We start from the raw sequence: 18377 nt of genomic DNA, 5'->3' as shown, positions 1-18377 counted from the left end.
CAGGCGCATCGCCATTGCTGTTAGCAAAACATTCCCAGGCAGAGCACAGTAAGATGATAAGCAGTACAGCAAGCAGAAAAGCAAAAAGCAGCTACTGATGAGCACTAGACTCTAATATACACTAAGGCAAGCAAGCCCCACAGCAAGCATAGGAGCCTGAAAATTAATAGATAAACAGCTATAACAGCTATAATATCAGTCTATCAAACTCCAATCTCGAACCCTTCAATCCCCACATTGGGCACCAAAAAGGACTGTTGTGGTTTAACCCTTGTAGGCAGCTAAGCACCACACAGCCACTCTCTCACGCCCCACACATTGGGATGGGGGAGAGAATCATAAGGGTAAAAGTAAGAAAACTTTTAGGTTGATATAAAGACAGTTTAATAGGGAAAGCAAAAGCCACGTCCACAAGCAAAGCAAAATAAAGAATTCATTCACGACTTCCCATCAGCAGGTAGATGTTCAGCCATCTCCAGGAAAGCAGGGCTCCATCACATGTAACGGTTACTTGGGAAGACAAAATGCCATAACTCCGAATATTCCCCCCCATCCTTCTTCTCCCCCCAGCTTCTATTGCCGAGCACAATGACATATTGTATGGGATATTCTTTTGGTCAGTTGGGTTCAGCTGTCTCAGCTGTGTCCCCTCCCAACTTCTTGTGCACCTCCAGCCTACTTGCTGGTGGGGCAGAGTGAGAAGCAGAAAAAGCCTTGATGCTGTGTAAGCACTGCTCAGCAGTAACTAAAACATCCCTGTGTTATCAACAATTTTTCATCACAAATCCAAAACATAGCACCATGTAAGCTATGAAGATTAACTCTATCCCAGCCAAAACCTGTACAAAAGTTTACTTAAGCAATGACAAATTTTGATTTGGGGCCCAGAGTCTAAGAATAGCTGCTGTCAGGCAACTGGTAAGAGATTTTTTGGATATTACTGTTCATTAAATTGCAAGGAACTGTGGGTGAGTCTAACTGTAGCTCCTGTAGATTATGGGCTGTATTTAGCGCATATACCTCAGCGGAGAGACAAATGTGCTTCAGCAGCCTCTTGTTTTGTTCAAATAAAATGTGTGTTGATTTTGGAAAGCTCAGCAAAATCACTCTCATTTTTTGTAAATCAGATATTCCTTCATCAAATATTCATTCTACAGAACACCCATGAAATAAAGCATTTAGGTTAAATATAGCAGCATTATTTCTCAGCTTTGAAAGTTGAGAAGAATAGCATTCCATCTTGATTTTATTTTATTTTGCTTAAAAAAACCCCTGAACCTGAACGCAATGCCTGTGAGTGACAGTTAATTGACAGTGCTGTAAGCAGGAATCCTCTTTTTACCTACACTGCAAGTATAGTTCAGAGTGCTGCAGTGCATTGCATACCTTCTCACACTGCTTTGCCAGTTTTTCTCAGCCACCTGTTATGATGTTCATTCTCTACTTAACCCCACTAAAATCTAAGATGATTGATTTTAGCCTGTAGGGACAAGAAATATGATGTTGCATGAATTGCTATTATTTTTAAGGAAGGAAATAATAGGCTATTCATAAGGGTAAAAACTTGTGTTATTAAGTACTCTGTTTCATCCACTGTAGCTGCATAAATAAATTGAAAGACCTGCTATATTTTAATTTTTATTATGCTATTCAGAAGTGCTTCATAGTGCCTCTCTTACTACTCTATTTATTCAGGTGTCCATCTAAATAAGAGGAACTTGATCTGAAAACGCATTATTTGATGGGCTACAAATTATGAGTTCTTTTCATTCTTCAGGGTCCAAATATTGTAAGCTGAAAACCAGGGAGGAAGGGAAATCTTTCATTTGAAACAAGCTTTTAGTCTGCACTTTATCTCTGGTTTTGTATGAAAAGCCATGTTGGACTGAATGACAGCTGAGAGGGAAAGCTGATGTATCAGGGGATTTAGCAGAAAGAAACTGCTGTTCCCTCAACCATCACCTTTCCAGAAAGCTCCCTGAATCTCTCACCAGTTCCAGTCCAATTGTGAAGTATGTACAAATATGTAGATGAAACTGTGTAATTGAAAATGCCCTTTACTATCTTAGTACTGATATTTTCTTGCACAAAAGCAAATAAATGCTTTAATTTTAAAGAAAGCATCCTAATTTATAAAAAGCTCTGCTTCTCGGTCTCAATGAGGTACATGGATCAGCAGCAGCTTTTTGAGATTTAGCAGAATTGTCTGCCTGGCTCTAAGGCATTCCAATATCTGCAGTCTACAGATTTAGAAGCATTTTCATGGTTTGGCTTGGGATTTTTTTCTTTATCTATGCTGCTTTCTTTTCCACAAATTTAATTTCTTCCTTCTCCCATTCCTTTATGTTTCATTAGCTGCTCTACTGTTCAATAAATAATTGTGCCTCTGTTTGCACCTGGCAGCTCTTTATCATGATGTAGAGCACTGGAGGGCTAATCACCAAAGATGCTTGAAAGTTTATAGGGGTTTCTTTTGTCATCTGTTGTTTGTTTTTTACTCTCCCAGTGAATTGTTCCTACAGTAGCAGAGTACAGAGCTGGGATACAAGTTTCTATTGAGATGTGCTAATATTGACCTTAAGAAGAAAAACAAAAAAGTATAAGCTCTTTAAGGGTTTTTTTTTTTTAGATATATACACTCGCACACGTATGCACACACACACAAACAAATATATACCAGCTTCCCTATTTCTGCAGCTGTTTCTCAAGTCTGCTGATGAAAACAGTACTATGGTCTGGTGTCTGAGATGAAGAATAGGAAGGAGGGAGATAATTATTAAATGAACTCCTGAATGCTTGTCAGAGTGAGAAAAAATGGTTTTGGTTTTCCCTTTTTGGTCTTACTTCTTATATTTAAACAATAGTGCTTTTTTTACTCTCCAGTCTTGTTTTGCTTTTCTGTTTACTTGTTTTTTAAGGATGAAAGAGTTTGGGAAAGAAATAACTAGCTGAAGAGATCCTGTAATTAATATAAACTTCAGGAAGCAAGTCTGACAAATGATCTGAAAAGCCCTGTGTTCTGTTGCTTATCTCAAGTGACATATGGTCCTAGGAGTACAAGAAAAAAGCAGTGGGTTGTGGGTTTTTTCTTTCATTCTAGTAGAAGGCAGAAGAGTGGCCATGTATTCCACTAAGCAGCAATGTAGGGACTAAAATAATACTTGAGATGTGAGTGGGAAATTTAGGGGATTACAGAAGAGCATTTTTTTCTTCTAAAATTGAGGCTCTGTGACATTTTTTAGTGTCAGGGTATATGAATCGCAGTTATGATTAAGTTAAAGAGAAAAAAATCTGCTAGAAACAAAATATTTTATTTCTGAAACAGTTTTGGTTTTCTTCAGAACACACAGATGTTAAATGATTTTCAACTTACATTTTTTAGTGTCAGCTGAAATAGAGTAAGACTATAGTTTTATCCTCAAGCATTAGTAGAACAATGGAGTGGTTCAGTTACTGTGGCCCAAGAAAAGCTAAGCTTTGTATAAAAATAAAACTTTAGTTTTACTCTGGAGGTTAGAAACGTGGTTAGTTTACAGTAACATTAATTGCATTTTTTCCTATAAACATTGCAAATGTGGTCTGACATTCAAGAGGGATAACAGCAATTTATCAAAAAAAATTCCTTGTCCTGCCAAGCTCTAATAATCTTGATATAAATCTGACAGGAGAAAACTGTTGGTCACTGTGGCTTCATAGTTTTGGAAATCACCATTCTAAGTAGCTCATATTTTAGTAGAACTATTCAGTTGTGGATAAACCTACAAGCCACGTGGGACCCAATCCTGTGTAGTTTCCGGGGGCATTGCCCAGTTTTCTGTGAGTTTTTGATTGCTCTTTTAATGAGTTTAGAACTTATCCTTGTATTTAATTAGGACCATTTATGAAGGGTTTTTTTCAGCTTTCCATTTGCATTTAGATTTTGCTTACTGCTTATTTTTAGGCAGACTAAAAATTATCTTTAAAAGTAATATACACTGGAAACATTATAGTGCCATTATTATTGTAACTGATAAGGGACATAAGCTCTTTGATAGATGCTGCCTCATCTTCCAGAGCTAACCTAACTTCATAATTTAGGTCATTGCTTTGTCAAGAAGCATTACCATTTCATATCACCCCTAGCAACAAGACTTCCTAATGTGGTGTTTTATTTTATACTAAAGCTGGAAAAGGATAATGTTACTAGGGAGGTAGGAGAAAGAAAAGAAACCAGAGCTGCTTTTATCTGACCAGTCAACTGAATATTGACCAACTGTCTACATGAGTGTTGTGATTTGAGCTCAGAGGGTAACTGAGCACCACGCAGCTGCTCACTCCCCCCTTCCCCCCCACTGCTGGGAAGGAGGAAATAAAACAAAAGGCCCAGGAAATTGAGATAAGGACAGGGAGGGATGCCCTCATCCATTACGGCACAGGCAAAAGACAGACTCGTTAGGGGAAGAAAAAAACCCATAAATTTAATACAGACACTAACAACAACACTACTTAACAGACAGAGTAGGACCGTGAGAAGCATTATCACATCTTGAAAACACTTTCTCCCATCCCTCCCTTCTTTCCGGGCTCAGCTTTGCTCCAAATATCTCTACCTCCTCCACCACAGTAGCATAGGGGGTAGGGAATGGGGGGTGCGGTCAGTCCTGCTGCTTCTTCCACCTTGAGGGGGGGGGGGCACAACTTCTGGCATTCTTTCCCTGTTCCAGCGCGGTTCCCTTCTCACAGGAGACAGTCCTTCACAAACTCTCTCCAACATGAGTCACTCCCACGGGCACGTGGGTCACCCCCGCATGTTACAATCCTCCCAGCACCAAACTACAACAGGGGGACCTTCTTCCCATAGGGTCCTGGCCTTCTTCAGGCACAGTTGCCTGGTTCAGCACAGGACCCCAACAGGCCACAAAATCTGTATCTGTTCCACTGTAGACCTCCATGGGTGGCAGAGGGGGGCAGCCCTGCTGTCTCACCATGGGATGCAGGGGAGTCTCTGTTCCGGCGCACCTCCCCTCTTTCTCCTCCTTTTTTCCACTGACCTCAGTGCTCACACAGATGTTCTCCTCACAACTTCTCACAACTCCCACAACTCCTCCCAGGTTCCCCTTCTTAAATACGTTATCACAGAGGTGCAGCTAATTGGCCCAGCCTTGGTGAAAAGGCAGGTCCAACTTGGAGCTGGGAGATCTTTGAGAAGCTTCTCACAGGGGGCCACTGATGTAGCCCCCTCCCCTGCTACCAAAAAAAAAACCCCACCACTCACTCAAACCAGAACAATAAGAAAGAAATAGATGGCGGTGAATAAGCTAGAGTCTGGTTTTCCAAGAGGCTCAATGATTTTCCCAAGTCAATACAGCTCATCAGGCTTCAGAACAAATGCTGTGGGGGATGTGACAATGATGGAAGTGGCTGTGTGTTCTTTTGTGTATTAAGCACATGGAGTCATGGGGAAAAAAGTCTTCTTCAGTTATTTCAATGCTTATTCTTCTATATGCTGTGGAAGAAACCTTTAGATTAAGAATTATTTTTATTATTATTATGGATGAAAGGTTGTCTTCTTGATGGCCCAACTCCATGGCTTCAAGACTATGCAATTGCTGTTTATTTTCTGAATGTAAATGAAAGTATGTAATGTGAGTCCAGGGAATGTATGTTATGCTTGCATCTTATTAAAGATGTAACACAGCTTTTTCAAGCTAAGGTGGTGGTTGATACTTTAAATATCTTGTACAGATGATTTCATAATTAAAGGGGAAAGAAAGGGCATGACTTCTGGATAAAGTACTCATCTAATTTAGGTTTGTGTTACTCAAAATTCTCTCAAAATCACATGGATATGAATTTTGTTATTATGCTATTGAAGAGGCTACAATTTATGTGGCTTGAGTAATGCCAACCTGCTTTAGCCACCAGCAGGGCAACTGTACCTAAACTAGCAGTTTTTAGTCTTTCAGCCCTGTAACCTTTAAGCTTACTGTGCTTTCATAAAGTAGTATATTAACACCACAACTCAGTGTCTCAAAGGTTTATGACTGTAGAAACAGTATTTCATTATGCTTCTTTTCCTTAACACTGTCTAGTCTTCTCAGCTTCATTGCTGTAAGGTATTTGTTCAGATAAAGTTCAGTGTCCAGGATAATTAATTGTAAATCTGTGCTCTAGATGGTTTGACTTCAGGGTGAGGTTAAACCAACTCTTCAAACATTCAGTCCAGCAGTAGGGCTTTAAAACAAAATGGATGGATTCCAGATGTATATGTGGATCTGGGATTGACAACCATATGGTGCATGTTGTGAGGCAAGTGAGTTATTCTGCTCTTACTAAACTGATGGCAATAAAAGAGCTTCAGATGGATTTTCATCCTGTATTCACAGATGAAGGATATGACATGATTTGGGTTTTCTTAGGCATGCTTGTATTGTTTGTACTTACTAAGACTGGAACAAAAGACAAATTGAGGTTGGTTTCCAATTGAATTTGTGGATTCATCAATCATAAAGATGTGAAGAATTGATTTTACTGTAATGTTATTGTGGTGGGTTAACCTTGGCTATCAGCCAAATGCCCATCCAACAGCTCACTCCCCCTCCTCAACAGGAAAGGGGGAGAAAATAGGATGAAAAAGCTCATGGGTTGAGATAAAGACAGGGACATTGCTTATCAGTTACTGTCATGGCCAAAACAGGCTCTACTTAGGGAAAATTAATTTAATTTATTGACAATTAAAATAGATTTGACTAGTGAGAAACAATGACAAAAAGATTAAAACAACACCTTCCCAGGCTCAACTTCACTCCTTAACTCCTGACTCTTCTACACACCTCCCCAAGTGGCACAGCGCGAATGAAAGATGGAGGGTTACATAATAGTTTTTCTCTGTTGCTCCTTCCTCCTCACACTTTTCCCCTGCTCCAGCATCAGTCCTCTCCATGGACTGCAGTCCTTCAGGATAAACCTTCTCCAGCACAGGCTGCAATTCCTGTCAGGAAAATCCATTCCAGCATGGACTCTTCCATGGGCTACAGGGGAATTCCTTACTCCTCTGCTTGTGCAGAGTTTTGTCCTTTCTTAAATATGTTTTCACGGAGGTTCCACCAACTTCACTGATTGGTTAAACTTTGGCCTGCAGTGCATCTGTTGCCAAGCTGTCTGGAACCGTTGTGGGTTAACCCTGGCTGACAGGTAAGCACCACACAGCCACTAACTCACTCCCCCCCTGCTCCCTGCAGTGGGACAGAGAAAAGAATAGGAAGAGCAAAAGCAAGAAAAATCATGGCTCAAGATAAGGATAGTTTAATAAGTGAAGGAAAGAGGAAGAAGAAAGAAAAATACCCAACAAAACAAGTGATGCAAAGGCAACTCACCATCTACCACAAGTAGACTGATGCTCAGCCAGTCTCCGAGCAATAGCTACCTTCCTCCAAAATAACCCTCCCTTCAGCTTCTATTGCTGAGCATGACATCATATGGTATGGAATATCCCTTTGGTCAGTTGAGGTCAGCAGTCCTGGCTGTGTTCCCTCCTGGATTCTTGCCCATCCCCAACCTACTTGCTGCAGGGGGCAGAATAGGAAAAAGACAAAGCCTTCATGCTATGAAAGCACTGCTCAGCAATAGTCAAAACACTGGTGTGTTATCAACACTGTTTTAGCCACAAAACTAAAACACGGCACTATACAGGCTGCTATGAAGAAAATTAACTCCATACCAGCCAGACCCAATGCACCTCTTCTCACAGAGGCTATCCCTGCAGTACCCCCCCCCCCTTCAAAACCTTTCCACGTACACCCAATAGTTACGTCAAGTTACATCATAGGATGTCTTCTCAATATTGAGAATTGCATCTGAACTTTGAAGACTTGCTGTACCACAGGAGTATTGCTACAAGAATTTTTCATATTAAACTTTTTTAAAGTAATCTTTAAAAATTACTACAAAACACAGTATAATTTGGTAGGTCTTCCTTTAGCATCAGCAGAAGTTATCTAAAATAATACTCAGCATAATAAAGGTAGTAGGGACAACTATTATCCAAATGGGAATTTTGAGCAAGTAGGACTACACTTATATTTAAATAGTAGTTTTTAATAACTGAAAAACAATAAAATGATTCCTTGTGTTGGAAAATCATCTGGATAATCTTTCACAAATCAGTTAGAGAAATGTTAGGAAAGACTTTGTGCATACCTGCTTTCACCAGAATTTTGCAGATAGTCCGGGCCAGATTATCTGCTAAGAATAGAGAGAACAGCTCCTTTTACAAAAATGAAGCCATACACATTTTCTCAGCTAAGTGGTCTTTTGAGTTCTCTGAGAAAATAATCACCTTGAACTAAAATAGATTTTTGTAGCAGTTGCTGTGATCTGAACACCAAAGCAGCCTATGCTATAAACATTGTCAGGCTTTCCAGTCTAAGTAATTGAGTAATGTCTACTTATATTAGACTTTGAACATCTTTTTTTTTCTGAAGCCAACATTTTCAAAAATTGGGGCCTGCCATTAAGCTACTAATGTGATAACTTGATTCCTAAACACATGTCCTTATTTTTCAAATGAGACTAATTCCTTTGGTCTTTTCTTATTTACATGAAAGAATATCTGCAAGAGTGTGTAGTATGCACAGTATTCTGGTGGCATGGTGCTAAAGATGCCTTGTCACTGCAGTGTTTTTACATCAAAATAGCACATCTGCATGTGTTATTCAATGTTAAAAGAACATGGCTTTTTTTTTTTTTTAAGTAGTGAATACAAGTCTTGTGAACTTTCTCAGTGTTACTCTGCACTTCGAGGTATGAGACCTACAGAAGAACGATATTATACAGTTGAGGGCCCAAGGATGGACATTAGACAGGGTATTTATAATTTCAGTCTTGTTAATGTCATAACCAGTGTCTTATATTGTTTGCAGCATAGATGCAATTAAGAAGGAACTTAATGTTAACTTATACAGAAGCACTGTAAATTAGCTTTATTTTTGTCTTCAAAGCAATTAGGAAATAATTTAGATATCTTCCTTGCCAAATTTTGATGACATACCTTATTCTCTAAATTTAATTAATAGTAAATAGCTAATTACATTTTAGTGCTGTTCTTTGTTATTCAGTCACTGAAAAGAAGGAAGGCGGAGGAGAGAAAGTAGATACATCCACAAAATGCTTCTTTCTGTGAGATTTCTGAATGTGATTTTATTACAAATCACTTTTGTGACATGACCCTTTCACCCCATAATAAAATCCAAGTACAAATTGTCACACTTATTTGGTACAGTTTTGTATTGGGTTTCCATGGCAAGGTTTGGGGGTGAGGGGAGGGCTGCAAGGGTGGCCTCTGTGAGAAGAGACCTGACCCCATGCCAGACACAGCCAGTTCCAGCCAGTTCTGAAACAGGCCCACCGCTGGCCAAAGCTGAGCCAATCAGCAATGTTGGTAGCACCTCTGTGATAACATATTTAAGAAGGGGGGAAAACTGTTGCGCAACAGCAGCTGGGAGAGAGGAGTAAGAATATATGAAACAACTCTGCAGACACCAAGGTCAGTGAAGAAGGAGGGAGAGGAGGTGCTCCAGGCACCAGAGCAGAGATTCCCCTGTAGCCCATGGAGGACCCCATGGTGAAGTAGGTTGTCCTCCTGCAGCCCATGGAGGACCACGGTGGAGCAGATATCCACACTGCAGCCCATGGAGGACACCAAAATGGAGCAGGTGGATATGACCTGAAAGAAGCTGCGGCCTGTGGAGAGGGGCCCACACAGGAGCAAGTTCTCTGGAAGGAACTACAGCTTGTGGAGGACCCGTGATGGAGCAGTCCGCTCCTGATGGACTGTATCTCATGGAAAAGGACCCATGCTGGAGCAGTTTATGAAGAACTTTATCCCATGGGAGGGACCCTATGCTGGAGCAGGGGAAAAAGTGTGAGGAAGAAGGAGTGGCAGAGATGAAGTGTTGTGAACTGACTGTAACCCCCATTCCCCATCCTGTTGTGCTGTTCAGTGGTGGAGGTAGAGTTGGAAATGAAGAAGTGAAGTTGAGTCTGGGAAGAAGAGTAGGGGGTGGGGGGGAAGGTATTTTTTATTTTGTCTTTGTTTCTCACCATGCTACTCTGTTATTAATTGGCAATAAATTAATCTTCTTCCTCAAGTGGAGCCTGTTCTGCTGGTGATGGTAATTGGTAAATGATCTCCCTGTCTTTATCTTGACCCACAAGCTTTTTTCTCTTATTTTCTCACCCTGTTCTGCTGAGGAAGGGGAGCAAGAGAGCAGCTGGGTGGGTACCTGGCAGCCAGCCAAGGTTAACCAACCATACAAGTTTATTACATTACATCTGTCTATCAGGGCTATTCATGTAAAATGTTTTTATGCTCATCTAGGCATGAGTTAGTTTTTCCTAACTATTGTTGGGTTACTTTTTGCCACGCATCTAGCTTCTCTGCATTATGGTTATGAATGTGATGAGTAAAGAAAAAAGCTCATAATGGTACATACAGCGTGAAATACCCAAATACAGAATCTTTTCTTGCTCTTAACAGGCTGATGTAACTCCCCTTGATGTTAAAGGAGTGATTTCCACAGACAGTGGTGGGCACTGGGTAATATCCTGTGTGCATCTTGCCTTATAAGGCAGCTTTTGTGTATAATCCTGTCTTGGCTAATAATGGATTTCGTCAGAAAAGTTACTGACTAGTGTAGGTGGATTGAATTATAAAACTTCTAGGTAACATGACCCTGTTTTCTTGTATTAGATTATGTTTGGCAATCCCTGAGCATATGTTCACCAGTTACTGTGTCTACTCCTTCATAATAAGGAGTAGCATGGGTAGTAACTTCTAAACTATACAGAAGATGATTTCTTATTCTTGATGCTTTATTTATAGATATTTGACACTGAGGACTGTGGAGTATATTACTAATTTCAGAAATATTGTAATTGTGAATAGTTCTGTAATTTTCAAATGGAATGATAAACCAAATTAAATTAAGAAATTTAGACTTCAAAAGAAGTGTGGCAGAAGGTTGAGGGAGGTGTTTCTGCCCCTCTACTATGCTCTTGTGAGACTCCACTTGGAGGTCTGCATCTAGCTCTGGAGTCCTCAGTACAAGAAAGACACAGAACTGTTGGAGTGGGTCCAGAGGAGGGCCACAAAAATGATCAGAAGGCTGGAACACCTCTTCTCTGAGGAAAGGCTGAGAGAGTTGGGGTTGTTCAACCTGGAGAAGAGAAGGCTCCAGGGAGACCTTATTGCAGCATATCAATACTTAAAGGGGGCTTATAAGAAAGATGGGGACAGACTTTTTAGTATGGCCTGTTGTGATAGGACAAGGGGTAATGGTTTTAAACTAAAAGAGAGTAGAGTCAGACTAGATATAAGGAAGAAATTATTTACGACGGGGGTGGTGAAACACTGGAACAGGTCACCCAGAGAGGTGGTAGATGCCCCATCCCTGGAAACATTCAAGGTCAGGTTGGACGGGGGTCTCAGCAATCTGATCTAGTTGAAGATGTCCCTGCTCATTGCAGTGGGGGTTGGAGTAGATGACCTTTAAAGGTCCCTTCCAACCCAAACTGTTCTATGATTCTATGAAATACCATTTCCTTCCGTCAGCTGTATCTTGATTACACACACTCTCAGTCACACAGGCACACATTCTCTCTTACACCCACACACATTTCCACATGCACTCCTGTTCTTTCTTGTTCATTCTCTTTCCTGCAGGTTTTAACTCGAGGTCACTGAAACCAGAAAAGAGGAAGAATATAGACCACAACTTTTGAAAAGAAATGAGAATAAAGTTCTCACTCTGTGGTGAAGAAAAACAAACGAAAAAGAAGAACAAGACAAAAAAAACCCACCCCAGTTCTTGTTCTCACTGTGTGTCATGGTTTAAGCCCAGTGGGCAATTGAGCACCATGCAGTCACTCACTCAGTCCTTCCCCCTCAGGGATGGGGAGGAGAAAATAAAACAAAAGGCTTGGGGGGGGAGGGGCACGGTGTTTTCAAGACAAGGACAGGGAGGGATGATTCACCCATTATGGTCATGGGCAAAAGACAGACTTCATTGGGGAAGAAAAAGAGCATCAATTTAATTTGAACACCACCACCACCAACACTTCACAGACAGAGTAGAACAGTGAGAAGTATAACTACATCTTAAAAACACCTTCCCCCCACCCCTCCCTTCTTCTCCGTCTCAGCTTTGCTCCCAATTTCTCTACCTCCTCCTCCTCAGCAGTGCAGAGGGTCAGGGGATGGGGGTTGCGGTCAGTTCATCACCCATTGTTTCTGATGCTCCTTCCCCCTCAGGGGGAGGACTCCTCACATTCTTCTCCTGCTCCAGCACAGTGTCCCTCTCATGGGAGACAGTCCTCCAAGAACTTCCTCCAACGTGAGTCCTTCCTATGGGCTGCAGCTCTTCCCGAACTGCTCCAGCATGTGTCCCTCCTGTGGGTTGCAGTCCTCCCAGTGACGAACTGCTCCAGCTCGGGCTTCCCTCAGAGTCATGGCCTTCTTCGAGCACAGCCACCTGCTCTAGTGAGGGGTCTTCCACAGGCTGCAGGTGGGCATCTGCTCCAACGTGGACCTCCACAGGCTGCAAGGGCACAGTCTGCCCTCTCACCATGGGCTGCAGGGCAATCTCTGCTCGGGTGCACCTCCCTACCTCCTCCTCCTTTCTTCCACTGACCACAGTGTTTTCATAGGTATTTCTCTCCCTCACAACTCCTCCTTCTCTCAGGTTCCCCTTCTTAAATATGTTATCACAGAGGTGCAGCCACCGTCGCTAAATAGCTCGGCCTTGGCCAGAGGCAGGTCTGACTTGGAGCTGGGGAGCTTCAAGAAGCTTCTCACAGGAGCCGCTTCTGTAGCTCCCTCCCCCACTACCAAAACCCCACCACACACACAAACCCAACACACTGTAATAATTGTTTTTCTCCTACTGGCAGGTGTCCTAGTAGTAAATGTTACATGGAGGAACAAGAGTTATGTGGGAACACTGCTGGACTGCACAAAGCATGATTGGGCCCCTCCCAGGTAGGCAATCATTCTGGGTCTGTTTTTTCTCTGCTGTATTTTCTCTCCAATCTCTGTCAAGAGACTATACAGATATTAATAAAAAACAACTGGATATAATTGAAAACATGCACCAGTGAATGAATAATTCTCTGTTCCACACTGAAAAGTGGGGACATTAGGGTGAAAATTTTTATTTGAGAGAAAAGGGGAAATATGTGGGGAATTAATTCAAAGGGGAATTAATTTAAAAATACATTTTTATAAGTTTGGAAATTTTTTCTCTGTGTTCTAGTTAGACATTTCTTTTCCATTTTTGTCTTTTTTTAATGACATTCCATTCTCATTTGGAAGAAGGACAACCTTCCTTTAACATGGCTGAAGGTTATGTTACAGGAAGCAGTGTTGTTTTGATATTTATTCAGTTCATGGCTCCTGCTGATGACATCTGCTATTGTTTATATAGGTTTTGTGAATCACCAGCAAGTGACCTGGAAATGCGAGGAGGCCAGGGCAGAGGAAAGCGGGCAAGGTCCACTGCAGCTGTACCTGGTAATGATGCAAGTTTTGTAGAGTTTAGAGGACTTCAGAATAAGAATCGAGGTGGTGCCAATGGGAAGGGAAGGAGGGGCAGCCTTAATGCAAGTGGGTGCAGGACACCAACAAACTGTGCTGTGGATGTCAAAGCCAACCCCTCATCCACAAACAAGAGGAAAAAAAATCCTTCAATCGAGTTAGAGTTGAACTCCAGTTCAGAGGACAATAAAACTGGTAAACATGCTCATACTAACTCTATAAGCACTCCCACCACCCCACAGGGAAAATTCGAGGCTACTTTTTTGAACCAGGGTTGCTCTTCTCCAGCGTTGATTGATTGTCCTCACCCCAACTGCAACAAAAAGTACAAGCACATTAATGGACTCCGATATCACCAGGCTCATGCACATTTAGATCCAGAAAACAAGCTGGAGTTTGAGCCTGACAGTGAAGACAAAATTTCAGACTCTGAGGAAGCATTGAGTAATGTGGCACTTGAATGCAGTGAGCCAAGCACAAATTTGTCAAGCTTTGATCCACTAAAAGCAACAACGTCTCTTTCCTCCATCACTACCCCAGGGACCCTCAAAGGAAAAATGGAGCTGACCAGCAATGGCCCCAGTTCAGTTATCAGTTCCAAAAGTGGCAAGAATTCTGGCAAAAAGAAGGGTCTGAACAGTGAATTGACCAGCCTTCTGGTAATTTCTAATATGGCATCCACACTGGACAATTGTTTGGTAGCAGATGGCAATTTGCAAACTGAAATGCCCAAATTGGAGGCTGAAGGGTTGACAGACAAGAAAATTTTGGGTGATAAAAACAAAGGCAAAGAAGCTAATCATTGCAAAGTGGATAAAAAACTTTCCAAACTGAAAATGGACAGGCCCATTGCCCCAGCACCATCACAGACTCCTCCCCAATTAATAGCTATACCTACTGCAGCCTTTACAACCACCACTACAGGGATAATAACGGGACTTCCCTCTCTAGCAACTACTGTTGTTCAGGCTACACCAAAGAGCCCTCTGCTAAAACCTATTCAACCAAAGCCCACAATTATGGGAAAGCCAAGCACTGTAAACCCAGCTCTCACATCACTCAAAGACAGAAAGAAAAAGGAGAAGAGAAAGCTAAAAGACAAAGAAAGCAAAGAGACTGGAAGCCCTAAAATGGATTCTAGGCTGGGAAAGCTGGAGGATTCAAAAGGGTCTGGGAAAGATTTCTCTGGACATTTTTTAAAGGACCATCTCAATAAAAATGAAGTGCTAACTAATGGACTGTCAGAGTCTCAAGAGAGCAGAATGGCAAATATTAAGGCTGAAGCTGATAAGGTTTACACATTCACAGACAATGCACCCAGCCCTTCTATAGGAAGTGCCTCCAGGATGGAATGCAGCACTTTGGTGAATGGACAATCTTCAGTTGTGCTACTGCATGTGTTAACACAAAGTGGTGCAGCTACTGCAGCCACTAAAACCAACAGCCCTTCTTACTCAGATATTTCTGATGCAGCTGATCATGGTAGCTCTGACAGCAGATCAGAGGGCATGAATTCAAAGGCCAGCTCTCCTTCGGATATTATCCGTCATAAGGACAGTGTTGTAAAAGAACATTCTTCAACCACAACACAATTGGCTCAAGCAAAAGAGTCCCATTCTCCTTATTACCATGGCTACAGACTTCATTATTCTCCAAGTTACATGCACTCAGGATGGGTCAGTGCCCCAGCAGCTGGGAACAGCAGTACCCCACAGGGACTGAAGATCAAAAAAGAGGCTGAGGAAGAGGCTGAAAAGAAAGAGAAGGTAGAATTGTCAGATTCCAAGAAAAATGAAACCAATTCCACTAATTTGCAGCTACAACATCAATCAGTAATAACACAAAGACACCCTGCACTTGCCCAGTCACTTTTTTATGCACAGTATGCTTATGGACTCCATATGAACCAGAAGTCCTTAACGGTCTCTAACTCTGCTTACAGACAGCAGTATGAAAAATACTATGAGGACCAGGGACTAGCAGAACAGAATATGGCACAATCTGGGAGAGACTGTGAAGGGAAAAATGAACCCCCCATGAAGGAAATTGGCAACTGTGATAATAAGCAGGAAAATAACCCATCTGCTATTATTTCGAAGGCCCCTTCAACTCCAGAGTCAAGCAAAAATAACACTAAAATAGGGTCATCAGTCGCTAACAAAGGTGAGGAGATGAGTAAATCACAGATCCTTTCCAATCACCAGCAGCAGCTTCAGTCTGACAGTTTCAAAGCCAAACAAATGGAAAACCACCAGTTCATAAAGGAGGCTGTGGAGATGAAAACTGTCATGGACTCCATGAAACAAACAGGAGTAGACCCGACCACAAGATTTAAACAGGTGAGATCACAGGAAAGAGAACAAATGTGTCTTGACTTATAATTAAATCATGTGAGATTTTGTCTCTGATTTTGCCATGTTCTTTTACCTTTGCAGCCAGCCAATCTCTGCCATGCTTTTTTCCATGCTGGATAGTATTGTTATCTGTGAATAGACCAATAGGCCTTTCAGTTGAGCTGTTTGAAAAGAAAAAAACTAGCAAGGTGGTGACAGAATCCAGGCTTAAAATATGAATAGACTATTTTAAATTGCATGCAAGAATAAAATATAATTAGATTTCTCTTTTAAATGTAAATTCCAAGCAATTTGCGAAGTTCAGAAATGAGAAATTTTGAGCAAAATAAGCAGCTTTCCTTGTGAGAGGACAAAGTAGATTTGAAACACAGTTTGGAGTGTTTCGGTTTTTTGTGTGTTAAATGACAGTTGGCATTTACTAAAGCTGATTCTTTGAAGAGTTGTCTTGAAGCTCAGCTCTTTATCTTAACTCAAGGTGATGTTTTTGAAATAGTTAAGTTCCCCTCAACCAACCCCAAACCCCTACAGACCTATTGTCATGGTTTGGGGTTAAACACCTAAACACTGGTTAAACACCAGGACACTGATACAATGGATGAAATCATCTCTCCATTGAAGTCAGTAATAGTTTTGCCTTTGACTTCAATAGAACCAAAATTTCATCTAGTGGCTCATGCTGACCTTACTAGATGTCAGATTTCCTTAATTTGAGGCAATATTACTGTCTCTATGCTCTGAACCAGAGTCTCAGTGTTGAATGCTTTCATGTTCTGGTGTATGGTACATCCCAGATTTCTCCCTAATGGGTTGCCTTTCAAGATACTGTGGGATCAGGTGAATAGGATTTAGGGAGCTGTAAAGAAAATGAGATGGTATGGGCATGAGAAGGAGAAGATTTCTGCTGATTCAAATGAGTATTGGAACCAGACCATCCAAGAATCTAGGTCTGTGCTTATGTTTCTGTTGCATGTGCTGTGAATGTATACCTGTTAGACACAATGTTTATAGTTAGCTCTTGCATACCTTGTATTTAAAAGAAAAGTTTTCTGTTATTGTTCAGTACTGATTTGATGTAGCCTTGCAAAGAACTCACCTACTTACTTCTAGAACATACTTACAAACAACTCTACATAATATATTATTGAAAAATGTATTTGTGATATCCTGTACATGTCCTTTTAACCTTGTGGTCCTGATCCTGTAAATACTTCTCTGTGTGTAATTTTACAAACTTAAAATAAGAGTGACTGTCAGCTGAAGGAGTCTGCCTAAATGTCTGACTTCCACCGATTCATGAGTGTTTGTAATATCAGAGGCAGCATAAGCATCTTTCCAGCTAGATCAACTTTTCAGGATCATTGTTCCAGGTAATCTAAGTACTCAGACATATCATTAGGCAGCTTTAATTTTGTGGTTGACAGATATTTTTTGCTCCCTAGTGGGAAAATCTCTCTGTGGGTTTTAATTAAAATGTTTTAAGTATAGTATGGTCTCAGAACTTTGATACAATGCATATGTATTTCATGATTAAGCTAGTTAAAGGCATGAAGGAGGATATAAGATGAAGCAATTGAATTAAATATTCATAATAGTCTCTTACTCTTTCATGGGAATATTGGTTTGACTTGAAGCTCAAGTCACTGTGTAACAAGCAAACCTCTCCACTATATAATGCAGATATGTTATTAAAATGGCTATTAAAAGTACATTAACTGAAATATTGGAAATAACAATAAGAATCTTACTTCAGCATTGAAGTTGAGAAATTTTTTTTTTCTGCTCCATATTAGGACCCAGATTCACGAACATGGCATCATTATCAGACCAAATACCTTGATCAGCAAAAATCAGAACCTGATCATGAGAAAAAGTTAAAAGACAGCCCTAGAAAAACACCTAACAAGGAACATTCCCTGCCCAACCTTCCTGTCTCATTAGCAAGCATTAAAGAGGAGCCTAAAGAGGTCAAGTGTTCTGATTCTCAATCAGTGGATGAGAGCAAGATAAAAAATGATGATCAAAAGACTCCTGTAAATTGGAAGGACTCTCGATGTGCTAGAGTGGCAGTTTCCTCACCAATGAGTCAGCATCAGTCATATATCCAGTACTTGCATGCTTATCCTTATCCACAGATGTACGATCCCAACCATCCAGCCTATCATGCAGTATCTCCTGTCCTAATGCACAGCTATCCTGGTATGTATTCTGAAACTTGTCTTGCACAGTAGTAAAGATTTACATGCTCAAAGTGCAATAAACCTGCATTTTAGTATTTCTGTTATCAGCTTTGTTTTGCTTGTGCTTGTGCTAGGAAAAGTTCTGTAGACAAAACTCATTTAATACAGGATGTTCCTTTTATAAACTGTCAGAGTTCCCAGCTACAGACCCTTAAGAGTCTGCTATTGCTGTTAGACTGACAGATAGTTTATTCTATATTCCAAGCACTTACTGTC

The 18377-nt window shown here is 41.0% G+C and overlaps 1 protein-coding gene across 1 annotated transcript in view; it reads left to right on the top strand.

The window, feature by feature from the left end:
* The window catches only part of LOC141917747 (zinc finger protein 608-like), a 145440-nt gene that overhangs the window by 123925 nt on the left and 3138 nt on the right, over positions 1-18377 (top strand). The window contains exons 3-5 of the mRNA XM_074811164.1: positions 12928-13015; positions 13461-15909; positions 17715-18120. Coding sequence (XP_074667265.1) covers positions 12928-13015; positions 13461-15909; positions 17715-18120 — 2943 coding nt within the window. The remainder of the gene's footprint in view (positions 1-12927; positions 13016-13460; positions 15910-17714; positions 18121-18377) is intronic.

Source organism: Strix aluco, chromosome W, assembly GCF_031877795.1.
Source record: "Strix aluco isolate bStrAlu1 chromosome W, bStrAlu1.hap1, whole genome shotgun sequence".
NCBI classification, from domain to species: Eukaryota; Metazoa; Chordata; class Aves; order Strigiformes; family Strigidae; genus Strix; species Strix aluco.
Note: the sequence above shows the minus strand (reverse complement) of the source record. Positions and strands in the feature narration are given on the sequence as shown.